Source organism: Erpetoichthys calabaricus, chromosome 12 (genome assembly GCF_900747795.2).
Source record: "Erpetoichthys calabaricus chromosome 12, fErpCal1.3, whole genome shotgun sequence".
Lineage (NCBI taxonomy): Eukaryota > Metazoa > Chordata > Cladistia > Polypteriformes > Polypteridae > Erpetoichthys > Erpetoichthys calabaricus.
This window is the reverse complement of record NC_041405.2, coordinates 82,973,667-82,987,706: the sequence shown is the minus strand read 5'-3', so window position 1 is coordinate 82,987,706 and position 14,040 is coordinate 82,973,667. Positions and strand designations below refer to the sequence as shown.

Here is a 14,040-nt window from a genome sequence, read left to right as displayed (position 1 = left end):
ACGATTGCGAGCCATGCCTTCTCATCTGTGCCTGACCTCACAAATGCTGTTTTGGCTGAATGGACATAAATTCCCAACAGTCACACGCCAGATTTTGTGGAAATCCTTTGCAGAAAAACGGAGGCTGTTATAACCATTAATGGGACAACTCCATATTAATGCTAATGACCTAGGAATGGAATGTCCAACAAGCTCATATAGGTGTAATAATCAGGTGTCCACCCACTTTTGGACAGTTGGTGTATGTATGAAGTATCACTTCTGTCTTTGCTCACTGCCAAACCTTAAATTCAGTAGGGTGGTGGTTTGTTATAGCCATGCTTTTGAAATGTAAGAGCTCCATGCTGGTAGCAAGATGTTTGACCCATGCAAGCATTATTAAATTCCACTCTTGAATGGATTGATTTCATATCATTCTATGAAGTACAGGGTGAGCCATAAAGAAGTACCACATTTCACAAGGTCATTGCACAAGGTAGAGGCAGCCAAGTAGGTTGGGTGGGGATCCTTTGATAGGTGATCCCTTGTAGTTTTCAGCCGGCAACATGCCTTGGTCCAATGTGCACCCTGCTTTCACTGTCGAAGCATTCTTCAAAAACAACTAATCTATCATCACTGTGCAATGCTCCTTCCGAATGCACTTTAGCATTCCTCTTAATGGTGATGTTCCAAATCAGAAAACAATTCTTTAATGGGTGGCTAAATTTAAATAGACGGGTACAACATTGAACAGAAAATCTCCAGGCCATCCTCGAAGTGTACAATCGCCTGAAAACATCCAAGTTATAAGGGCATCAATTTTGCAGTCTCCTGGACATTCAGCGCTCAAACATGCTTCTGCCTTAGGCATTTCTAGCATGTCTTTGAGGAGGATTTTGCATGAGGACCTTAATTTCCATTCCTACAGAATGATGGTAGTGCAGGAACTCTGGAAGACTGGGAGAGCCGTAGAGAGTTGTGTACAAACACTCTGCAAACCGTTCGAGATGCAGTGACGAGGCACATTTCCATTTGAACGGTTGGGTAAATGAGCAAAATTTTCACTATTGGGCTGAAGCCAACCTTCATGAACTTTATCAGAGACCCCTGCAAAGTAAGTGTGTTATAGTTTGGTGCGTCGTTGCAGAGTTTGACATTGTAGGCCCTTTTTTGAGGAGGGGGGAGCAACGGTCACTATCACTTCAGAACGTTACATTCAAATGCTAGAGAACTTTTTGTGGAAGAAATGTATATGGTGGATGCCTGGTTTCAACAGGATGGAGCAACAGCTCATACGGCATGGAGATCCATGCAATTTTTATGGGAGATGTTTCTGGGGAAGCTGATCTCCCTGCACAACGATGTCTGATATTTGCCTTGTCTTGCTCCGTGCAATTTCTTCATCTGAGGCTATCTCAAGTTGAAGGTGTACACACACCGACCTCAAAACCTTTTTCGCCATGAAATCGCCGCCACTCTCCTTGAAATGGCAGAACAAGTCATGCAAGCGTTCTGAAATAGTTGTGAGGAGTGTATCGCTAATGATGGCCACCACCTTGAAGACATCATTTTTAAAACACATTGAAAAAATCTATTTTGCATACCCTTTCTTGTGTCGTAATGAAATTTATTTGATCTTCTAGCATTTTTGTTGAATAAACGTTTGAAATGTGATACTTTTTGGCTCACCCTATGTTAGGGCTTCATTTATAAAGCATCAATACATTAATTTCATTGTTTTTGACATTCGTCAGTATGAAAATGATTGCTCATTAGAACTAATTCTCATGTCCAGTGATGATTTGACATATACTAACTTCTGAAAGATAAGGATTTGGAATCTCTTGTCATTTACTGTGCTTAGAAGTTATTGCCTTTCTTAGTGAAGATAAATAAAAGGAGGAAAAAAAAAAAAAATAAGCTGTATACTTTGGCCAATAAAGAAACGTGCAGGAATTATTGGGTCCCCATATCTCAGTTATGATTTTAATTGGAAATTTTTATTAATTTAAAACATTATTTAAATTGTTCAAGTTGACTATGTGGTTTAGGTTAATTAGTGTGTTTATGTATTTAATGAGAGGTCAAGCAAAGTGAAACCTTTTATTGGCTAAATAAAAAGATTAAAATATTCAAGCTTTTGAGGCAACACCGGCCCCTTCAGGCAAGATGTAATACAGAGACTGGAATTCCCAGTGTTTTTATATAGACACTAGGACAGATACAAAATTTTGTACATTTTAATAATATATTGTTAGTACAAAATTAATGTAATATGTGTAAACACTGTAAGCCGGTACTCTGTAAAGAGAGCTATACAAAAATCAAAGTGAATGTATTTTATCTGAAAGAAAATAGTTTTGTTTATTCAAATGCCAATCTGCACAAAGCAACAGATTTGAACCTCCTGTTTAACCAGGACATTGGGGGGGAAAAAAAACCGCACAAAATAATTCTGATCCATGTCTTTGCCAAAAGACAAATAACTGATCACTTCAACTGGGTACAAAAATATATAAAAAGTTAAATGCATCATTCAATAATATAAGGCATTATAATAACTTCAAAACCACTTAAGTGGTAATTCACCTAGCAGAGAGGGCACAAGTGAATCATCTTCTACATACAGTCAGGAAGTTGGTGATAAGGGGGGGGGGGGGATCAGAATCAGAATGTCACAGCTAGAGAACTGTAGTAGTTAATTAGGCTCTCTCCACATCAACAATCATGACAGTGTTTGCCTACAAACTGGCTATTTTGAAAGATTGCGGAAGAAAGGTCATATTGCTGAGTTAGTCAAATACTGTTGGAACCTTCACTGGAACCCAGATGAGACCAAAACCCCTTGGAAGGTATAAAGAGCCTCATGTCCACGTTTAAATTTAGTGGATCTTTGGTATCATCTTGTTACTTTGCTGCCATTAATCATGTTGCCCCTGGTAGAATAGTTCATTATGCCAGTATTCTTAAGTAATAGGATATTAGTGACTTTAAACACTCCCTGAATGATGGACTGAAAACAAGGAATGTTTTGTAATTGCCATTTCAGTCTCTTAATCCTGGTTAAATGCCTTTGAATTTAAATGATCGTAAAGATATCATGGATCTAGAAAATTCTTGCTGAGAGGAATATTCCAAGGTCACAAACAGTATTTTCTCTTAAAATATTTATCATCATAATATTTATGCAGACCTCTGCACCAGAGCAGAATATAATGAGCATAAATAGTCTATAGTATTAATTTACAAAAATAAATAAAACTATTGTTTTTGTGTAGTCTGGGCTGTTAACTCATTCAGAAAGATTTTTGTAGTGGTTATTACATTGTGGAGTTCATGAAAAACTGACTAAATCTGCATTCTTTTAGTATTATGGGACAGTACAGGGAGGCAGAATGCTATTTATATGGATTGTACTGGAAAAGGAGTTGCAGTGTTTGATACTTTTTCAAACAATATTTAATGTAAAAGTGAGGTAATTCCATTGGGTTTGGGGTACTTGTTCTGCTCTGCTGTGTCTGGGCAACTGATCTTAAGAGCTATCCCTCCTGTCAGATTGCTTTTGTCCTATATTGGCAGAAGAGTAGCTCTGTAATACATTTTGGAACAATATCAAAGATGTGACCTTCCTGATCAGAATGTGTCCTTTGGGCAAACCGCTAAACCACTTGGCGTCTTCCCCACTTAATGAATCATTTGTCTCCATTGATTAGCGGTCTGCATGACTTGAGTGGAAAATGACACTCCACATGGAGAATAGTCATTAATGCTTATTTTTAAAAGTAGTTTTAGATGAGGGAGTGGGTCTTTTAAAATGTAATACTTTTAACTGGGATCCACAGTAACTTGGGTAGAGTAAAATAGAGATTCAGTTGAACAGTGAGTACATTTTTTCATTATTGTCATAAACTTGATTTTAGGTGTTTAGTTCTAAGATGCAGTTGTTACTAGGCTTAAATGGTAATTAAAATTCTTGACTACAAAAAAAGCCAATAGCAATGTCTTGGTTGTAACATTTCTTGTCATTCACAGTGTAGTATGAAATCTCCTTAAAACATGCAGTCATTTGAGCCTGCTATGTGGTGTATGTGTGTGTATATATATATATATGTATATGTATATGTATATATGTATATATGTATATGTATATGTATATATGTATATATGTATATGTATATATATACATATATATATATATGTGTATATATATATATATATATATATATATATATATATATATGTGTATATATGTATATATATATATATATATATATATATATATATATATATATATATATGTATATATAATATAAAAAATAGTGTCTTACAGCAATTTGAACCAAATATACTTTTATTTTTTTTGAGAATGTGGAACCCAGCATTCTTTTTTTGTATTAAGAGCCAATGATTTGAAATCTAGAAAGCAAAGGTGTTTTTATTTTAAGAATAAACAGTTTTGAAATAATGTAATTTAGTATTCTGATAATCTGGAATGTGCAATTAAGAGTGCATTTGGTACCTTGCAGTATCTGCTTGAAGATATATAGAGGGCATACGCTCTGTCTGGTGTGGAGGCTTTATACTGCCATGATGAGTGCTTTTATATGCACACACACAACTGGGATAAGGTGAGTGACCTGGTTAATGCAGAAATGTGGTTTCTTAAAGACCCCAGTTTATATGCCCAAATCCTCTTATGGAGCTCTCCCTTGGCAAAATGCTCTGATGTCATAAACATGCACTAGAAATGCACTTAAAAAAAAATAGAACAATATCAACAGCACCCATGAACATGAAAACAAGGATGGAGCCTGTATTTCCCGAGGTCATGCTGCCGAGCTCAGCACTGTGTGTTCAATGTATCAACATAAATTTAGAAATTTGTGAAATACTAGCCACACTGCTTGTCAAAAGACAAGTAATAGAAATTAAAATATTTGCGGTCTCCTGCCTTACATGCACATTCATCACCCCTCCTATGTGTTTACATGTGTCTGAACCTCTCTTGACTGGTGCTCCCTTTCTGAATGACTTTCCACAAAGCCTGGTTCTCAGTTTCTGTCACATTTTTGAAGCACTTTTCTCACCTTCTGTCTGCTTTTATACTTCCCATCTTAGGAGGCACGTGGAGTCACCTTCTATGCCTTTTCTGCTCCTCGTGTGTCTAACACATGCACTTCTATTTTTGATTGTGATACCTAAGCCAAACCGATCATATTGCTATAAGGCCAGGACACACACACACACACACACACACAAAACTTAATGTTTTATTATATAGTGATTTGACACAGATAATTTCAACCAGGAGAAGGAATAATGCTTATCATCCAAATATTTGCCTCCATAAGTTTTATCTTTATGGATGCTCCTACTGTTTTCTACCAGTGGTTGCTTAATGTATAAGTAAAGGAAAGACGTGTGGTGGTTAACAAAAGTGCGTTGGACATGCACAGGCTGCAAAATTTAAAACTTCAACCCAGTTAAGGGTTTACATGTCCACATAACCAGTTTACTTGTGGAGAAATTTACGTTTGTTAACCCCATATCCTGATTTCTGTAACTGAAATAAAGATATACATGGCATTTTTTAAATCTGGTTTCTGTGAATATTATTAAAGAACATGTGAATGCTCTCAGTGGCTGTTCCTTTCTGATCTATAACGGTCTTAAGGGTTATATTTTCTGATCATACACCAGCAAGGCCAAAGTGTTTTGTAGTCAGACTTGTAGCCTGATGCCACAGGCTACTTGCAAAAAGACTGTGATGCACAGAGGTACAAGTCATGTTGAGAATTGTGAAAGAACCTGAGAAATGAGACAGAAAAGAGTAGTTAACACTACCAGGCATGAGAAAGGCATGAGAGAAAATGAAAAGCAGAATATTGTCACTCTGCATGGTACTCATGAGAGTGTAGCAGTGAGCACTTATTATTTTTGGTGAAAAAGTCTTCTGTTTTTCATATTTGCAACAATGAACTGTGAAGTAATTAAAAAGAGAATTATTTTAGTGCTGTGTTTCAGCATTCCCCCACACAACAGTGATCACTGTAGTATTATAACAAAAGATACACCATGAAATACAGAAATCAGAATCTTGTACAAGTAATAAACAACCTGAACTGGTCTTCTGTAGAATGGTCTGTATACAAAGTGGATAGTCAATGTAAAATAATGTGGTTCAGCTTATTCATATTAAGTACATTTCTAGCACATTGTGCAAGTTACAGTAACAAGATTTATACAAAAATGTACATATTTTCACACGTACAGAACGTGAGGCATCGTGGAACAGTGGTAGTACTTCAGCATCATACGATGGAGGCAAAGTTCAAGTCTTGGTTGCCGCTTGTGTGGAGTCTGCCTGCTCTACCGGTGTCCAAGTGGGTTTCCTTCCATTTGGAAAAGCAAAATTGACCCATTTGTGTGATGTAGTATGTGTATTTGTGTTCACCCTGCTATTGGCGTGCGCCCTGTCCAGAGATTGTTCCTGCCTTCCCCATGACCCTGCTCTAGATAAGTGTGTGTAGAAACTGCATGCATGTACAAGGCTGTTTTAAGTTCAAATTCCAATTGTTCTAGTTTAGCTACATTCCTGACAATAGTAGACAAATGAAAATCAGTTCATAATATGTAATGTTGCTTCCTATCCATGGCAGGCCAAAAAGAGAAAGAAAATGCAAAGAGACTTCATAATGACAAGTCAAAAACAGTTTAGGTTAAAACTAACATCATGGGAGTATGAAATTACTTAAGCAGCAAATTTAACAAGAATATGTTAATCTAAAATAAAGAGTTTTCCATCTTACTTTAAATGTTGGGATTGACTCCGCAATATTCAAACAGAGAAATGCCTTCTTTAACTAGTTGTATTTATCTTCATAATATTAAAAGAAGTAGAAAGTTTTTTGGCCAGGTACAGAGAAAAATTTGTGGTGGCCTACTTAAGATGTTCAAAATCTTCATTGGTATTGACAGTCAGTTAAGCAGTCTTAATTTTAATGTAGTCACTAAATGTACAGAGTTGTTCAAACCATGGAGCATCTTAACTAACAAAGTAAATGTTCTCCTCTTTTTTGTAAACTTTGTTAAAATCCTTCAGGTGAGTAATGAATGGGACTGTGTTTCATAATACACAATATGTGCTATACAAAAGGAAATAGAATACATGCTGTATGCTATGTCTTTTTTTTTCATCTCCAAATTCGTGAACCAATTTTTAAAAAACAGCACAAAATGGTGGGAACGTTTGGTTATCTAAAATCAGTTAATGAAGGGAGGCCCAAGAAATACCTACTGTTAGGTACTTCTCATTAACTCTTCCATATGTATTTAATCATTTCAACATCTGGCTTTCTGTGACCTCCCCATCATTTCTGTGAGCTGACCAGAATAGTTTTAAAGTTTTCAGAGCATTGTTTGTGTTTGCTGTTAAAAGATGTGCTGAAGTTGATTCACATGTTGAAGATTCCAAGACTCCTGATAAAGTTCCATTATTCCACGACCACCAAGGGGTATATCTTGAAATGGATTTTTTCTGTCTAGCTTATCAGTCTATCCATCCAGCCTTCTGTCAACCTAGGAAGGTTCCTTATTAGGCTGTAAAGCATAGCCATGGCACTGGTATCATATATGACTTTGCATTGGTCAGTTTTGTTTGGTGCTGGTCAATGGACACTTAAGACAAGCTTCAAAGTTATTTAAACACAGTCTGTAGTTTGTACATTTATTTAGTTGTACTGTAAAATATTTTGTGATGGTGGTAATTTTGAAAGGCCCTTGATCAAGACTAATCTGATGCCCATTGTGTCTTCAACAGGAATTACTACTACATCACCATCTTGAGGGATCCAGTATCTCGCTACCTTAGTGAGTGGCGACATGTACAACGGGGAGCTACGTGGAAAGCCTCGTTACACGTGTGTGATGGACGCTCCCCAACCACCTCTGAGCTGCCCAGCTGTTACACAGGAGATGACTGGTCGGGATGTACACTTTCAGAGTTCATGGACTGTCCCTACAACCTGGCCAACAACCGCCAGGTCCGCATGCTAGCAGACCTCAGCCTGGTAGGATGTTATAACCTGTCTGTAATGACTGTAGAGGAGCGTAATCGGCGCCTGCTGGAAAGTGCCAAGAACAACCTGAAAGAAATTGCTTTTTTTGGCCTGACAGAGTTTCAGCGTAAGACCCAGTATTTGTTTGAGCGCACCTTTCGTATGAACTTCATTGCTCCCTTCACCCAGTTTAACAGCACTAGGGCGTCCAGTGTGGAAATCGAGGAAGCAACCCAGCAGCGTATACGGGAGCTCAACTTCCTAGATATGGAGCTCTATGATTATGCCCAGGACCTCTTCTTGCAGCGCTTCCAGTATGCACGGCAAAAAGAAAGACGGGAGGCCCGGCGGCAGCGACAGCAGGAGCGCCGGCGCCTTATGAGGGGCCATCTGCCATGGGCAGTAAATAACCCAACAGAACAGCAGGAGACACTCTCATCCTCCTGGGCCTCAGAAGACAATTCGACAGGAGCAGACTACATTGGGAATGTAGAAAGGTGGAGGCGATAATAGGCTGATGGGCTAAATGGTTAATGACTCTGCTGTGATGCTGTCTTCTAAACCTAAAAGCTCAGTAGAAGTGCTTGATGAATGGTGGTCCATTGTTGACTAGATGGGAAGACCTTGTTTTAATTCCACTTAGTAATATTTGGACAATGCCAGACAGAAGCCACACTCTGTTCAGATGCTGTGCTTCTCTGCTGATGCTTTGAAGCATTTGTGCTGACTTTAGCATGGAATTTAATTCACTTTTTACTGTAAAGCTGATTCATACTTAAAGTAGCAGCTTTGGTAGCTGCTCATATTTAGTTTTTATTTCTCACCTCGTACAGCAATAGCGGCAGCTGATCTCCAGGCTGGGAAGAAGCGCATTCTATGATTGCCTCTACCCATTATTCCCTGCCTATACAGGGACTGCTCAGCTGCTTGTACAGACGAAGGCATGCTCAGATGGTTCCCAAAATGGGCCGTTCATTTTTGCGGTCTTGTACTTCCAATGTTTTGCTTGATATTATTTATTTATACCTTCTGTATGAAAATCTAACCTCTTGAAACTGTGACGTCTTTATCTTGCTGTTAGTCATCTTGTTTTCACTGTTTGTCTCTTTAGTGTCTGTTTGGGTTGCCTCATCAGGTGTCTACTGAAAATTATCACTGTCTTTTCTTCATTGTGTGACCCTCACATTCATACCAAAATACCTTCTGGTCTGATCATCTGTATGTAAATGTGTGTATATATACATATATATATTTTTAACATTTTTAGTATTCATTTTCCTCTTGATTTTATTTATTTTTTTAATCATCACACTGAATTTTTTTTGGTATGTCAAGATGAAATTAAATTTTCATAAAAACAGCAAGAATTAATTGACCTTTTTTTTTTTTTTTTTTTTTTTTTACTTTACCTTTTTTAAACACATTTATTCCTCTGCTTAGCATTCAATTGTGAGGTTACACTTCCCTGTTCAGAGAATTAAGAGTTTCATTCATTTATTTGAGTTTTAGTATGTTTTCATATTTTTATTAGAAGGGTGTTATGTGGCATTTTATAATTTTGCAATATGTGTTAAAGGACACTGAGCTAGTTGAGCTGTGGGATGAATGCTGTAGAAATGCATGCAATTATTTCTTTTCCTTTAAATGTGTATTTTATAGATCTAATGGAAAATTTCTGTGAAATTTTAAGATGCAATCACAATATTCAGAATGAATACAATTTTTCATTAATAGTTGTCATCTGATTAATTAACCAAAGGTGGTCTGCTAACTGAAATGTTGAATGGCATTAGTGTCTGGTTTGCGCTGTTCATATCCATGCAATACTTAATTTGTCCACTAGATGTCACAGCAGCACCACACTGTCTAGTTTAATAGTTTTTTTGTTTTTTTTGTGTGTGTGTTTGCTTAAGTAAAAACATTAATTGTAATGCAAATTTAGTCACTGTATTGAAAGTATTTTACCAAAAAACATCTCAGTAAACATAAAATATAAATTTTGAAAATAAGATTTGGATACAAGTACTCCAGACAGTAGTAATCACCTGTTAATCCTTTTTCTGTTTGTTTTCTTTTTTTGGTATTTGGTACTAGCTTGCTTATCCAATTCAGGGCTGCAGGGATAAGAGCCCATCCATAAAATAACATGTTAACTGGTAGAATATCTAATCAAGCCTTTAAAAATGTGGCTAACCTGATGTTCAAAGTGAGATAATTCTGCCTCTTTGAGGTCTTAACAGAGGAGGCCCCATCTTGTTTTGTGTAATTGTTAAACTTAATAATTATATTTATATAGTGCTTTTCTCCCAACTCGGAGCACTTAGACAGAGGGGAACTGTAGCACCCGCTTGGATAATGCGACGAAAACCATTATTGTGGTAGTACTCTCACTGCACATTAGCTATTAGGTGCTGAAGAGGTGAGAGAGAGAGCCAGTTAGAGACAGTAATGATTAGGCAGCCAGAATGGATGGGGCTGTGATGGGCAATTTAGCCAGGACCTTAGGATAAACCCTTTTCTTTTCAAAAGACGCCCAGGTATCTTTAATGACCACAGAGTCAGGATCTCAGTTTTACATCACATCCAAAGGAAGGCTCCATATTGACAGCACAGTGTCCCCATCTCTGCACTGTGGCATTGGGATCCACACACAGACCACAGGGTAAGTGCCTCATACAAAGAATATAGCTCAGAATATTTTACAAGGTGTCAAAGAGATGGTTACAGGAATTTAAAAACAAATTTAATTAGGTAAAGATAGAAACATATAAGCAACCTTAAATGCATTTGAACTTAACATGACATAGAGATATAATTTGTAGAAAACCAGTGTCTTTGCATATAGTATAATGTAAGCCTCAACGGATGAGTATGATAAGGTCATTTGTCCAGGAGGTCAGTAAAAAAAATGCAGTTAAGCTGGAACAGTGACTGAAATGTGAGTTTCTTACCATTATTTGTTAAAACTGCTGTAGTCAGCAAGGACCAATATGCCATTCAAAAATACAATGAGCTGCAATAATCCAGTCTTGTACTAAATTGATGAATTAAACTTTATAATCATCCCCTAAGAATAGAAATGATCTTATCTTACATTTTTGCCTCATATACTAAGACTGAGGTAAATTTCTAATACAAGGGTCAAACTTTAGAGATGGGTCAAAATTTGAAAAGTAATGTATTCCCAATGTGACATATGTGACTTGAAAGTGTTAACTCGAAGCAGTCTTATTTATTTATGGTGTCAGTAAAAAAATGATTTTGTATGGCAGGAGGTGAATATCAGGAATGCCTGATTTATTCTAAAAACTTTATTACAAAGAAAACATCTGTTTTAATTTGTCCACATTTGCTATTTCAGCATAAGCCACATATGTATATATACCGGTACTTTTAGGATATCTGACATGTTTACTTTTTCTGTGTAGGTTTGTTTTACTACTATTTAAAACATAATCATCAGTTCAGGAAAGGAGTATTTACATGGCAATAATTAGATGTATTTTAAATGAATTAAGCAAAAAGAAATCTTGTTTTACCACTTCATATCCTTAGGAAAACATGTAATTGAACAAGGTATTGAGCAATGTTGAGCTAGCAAGTGTGCTTTGTTTGTAAAGTATTTGGCAACTTTCTTTAGAATTGAATATACAAAAGAAGCTTTAAAACTTAAAAGTCCCCCTTATGAGAAGGACTTGAGAATCATAGTGGACATGTTACTGCGTACATCCATATAGTTTACAGAAGATTCCTAGGGTGTTGGGTTATATAGCACTTTCTGTGGAGTACAAGTCAGTGCACCAGTGAGGCCTCACTTGAGGTGCTGTGTGTAGTTTTGGTCTCCATATTACACTGAAAAATTTGTTAAGGGTAAATGTTGCAGAAATATTACGAAGTTAGTCTTCACAGAAAGAACCATAGACACATGGAATTAATTACAAAGTAAAGTGGTAGAGAGCAGAACAATAGAAACCTTCAAACTCTACTTTGAACCCTTAAAGGAGACCTTTTTTGTTGCTCAAAGTGTGAGCATTGGACATTTATGTTCACATATTGGTGCTGTGCTTCTATACATCTTACTGGGCACTTTTACAGGAGTGGCCATATTTCAAATTCTGAGAAAGTATTCTTACAAATTATTTTGCACACTTCCCGCAATCCCACAGGATTTGTATTGGTCTCATAATTATTTTGAAAGCCCTGCATTACGGTCTGTTCCATCAGTCTGAACTACAGCAGTCCCTTTTCATTTCCTTTCCTTTTACCTTTATTATTGTATAGCAGATTTAAAATATAACACAGAACGTTTACCTCCTATACATAATTCAAGCATCTTGCCAGCTCCTGATCTCTGTCATTGTTCTGTATATGAGCCAACTTTTTAATGTAATGCATAGAGATTTTTTTAATTGTATGTGCAGTTTTGGGACACAGTTTCCATTGGTACAGTGTACCATTTTCACCTGTTGTTTAGCTTTACTTTCTTAATCCTAGTTTATTTTTTGTCATAAAGTGAAAGAGAAAGAAATTGGATGTGGATTGAATGTTGGCTGGAATTATGTTAAGATCTTATTCTGTCCAATAGCAGTGTGCCAGGAGGCTTAAATTTAATACTATGGGGAGACTGAGTAACTCTCCTTGCTGTCTACATCGAGACATGTGCTGCTTCAAGTCGATTGAAGGCAGAGAATCAAATGGCAGTGTTATACATTGATTTCTCTCCTTTGAAAGCCTTCTGAAAAGTCAAGTGTTAAAGGAAGGCTTTGATGTTACAAGGGCAGCTTGGCGAGCCATTGACCTCTCACATGGCGTACTTGCCAAGGGTTTTAATTGTGGAAATCAGTGCTGCTTAAAGCTGACCTCTCCTACCTACTTGACTGGACCTGAGCATGCTGCTCAAGAATGGGGTACAAGTGCACATACTAAACAGTATGGTGGTTCTTTATCCATCCATCCATTTTCCAACCCGCTGAATCCGAACACAGGGTCACGGGGGTCTGCTGTAATGATCAAGTGCTTTGTATTTTTCTATGTCAACCTATCCTACCTTCTGTCACACCAGTATGGGTAGCACACGAGATCTTGGGCCAGTTTTGTCTTTCCTTGAAGTCTTAGTTGACTTGTCAAGTTCAGTGACGGCCTTACTTAATACGCGTAACTTCTCCTTTGGAAATTTCCTTTTCTCATTGTTAGGCACCTTGTTAAATCTAATGCAGAGCTGCAATGTGTAGCAATGCATGATAATAATATTTGGGTATGAGATTAATGCCATTTATGAGGTATTTTAATGTAATGTAACAAAGTAAAATGATGGCTTTTAAATTGTAAACCACTTTATATATTAAGTATATGTTTGATTTATCAACATTTGCTTGCAAAGATCAATAGGGGATGTGTTACCTTCTTTTTGACATGTTAGGGTTGAGTACTATGCTACTTACTCATTTTCAGTTTGTGTACCAGCCTGGCAGGAAGTGGTAGGAAAGGCCACATTTTCAGCCTTGCAACGCATCATATCACTTTTAATGACGCTTTAAATGACTTCTAGGTGGATGGGATGTCAGACATGACTACTTCAGTTGCTGACCTTTTCACCAAAGCATGTCAGATTATTCCACTAGACTTTGTTGTTGTCCAAATATGCGACTGCATGAGACTTTTCCTGTGCAGTTTCACATTTCCAAAGTATTTTGAGTTTACACGTTTTTCTGACAGCCAATAGTGTGCTTCCTGATGCACTTGTGAATAGTTTACAGGTACGGTGAGTTCAGACTGTTCAGGTACTGTTTGAACATCCCCCAACCAGTCATTGCACTGAAAATACCACACATCAGATACATGAGCCCCTCTTCTGTTTGCAAGGTCCAAAACCCTCAATCTTCCGTATTCTTTGTAGATGCAGACTATACTTTGTAATTCCGTTGTTAGCTGTTACTTGCATACAAGCCCACCCCCATGACTTAAAGGAATATTCCACCAAAAAAAGATCCTTTTTATGTTACTT

General features: G+C 37.1%; 1 protein-coding gene across 1 annotated transcript in view; it reads left to right on the top strand.

Moving 5' to 3' along the window:
- Nucleotides 1-9,323, top strand: part of hs6st2 (heparan sulfate 6-O-sulfotransferase 2) — a 36,310-nt gene extending 26,987 nt beyond the window's left edge. The window contains exon 2 of the mRNA XM_028815763.2: nucleotides 7,799-9,323. Within this exon, the coding sequence (XP_028671596.2) occupies nucleotides 7,799-8,546 (748 nt within the window). The 3' untranslated portion in view covers nucleotides 8,547-9,323. The remainder of the gene's footprint in view (nucleotides 1-7,798) is intronic.
- The last annotated feature ends 4,717 nt before the right edge of the window (nucleotides 9,324-14,040 follow it).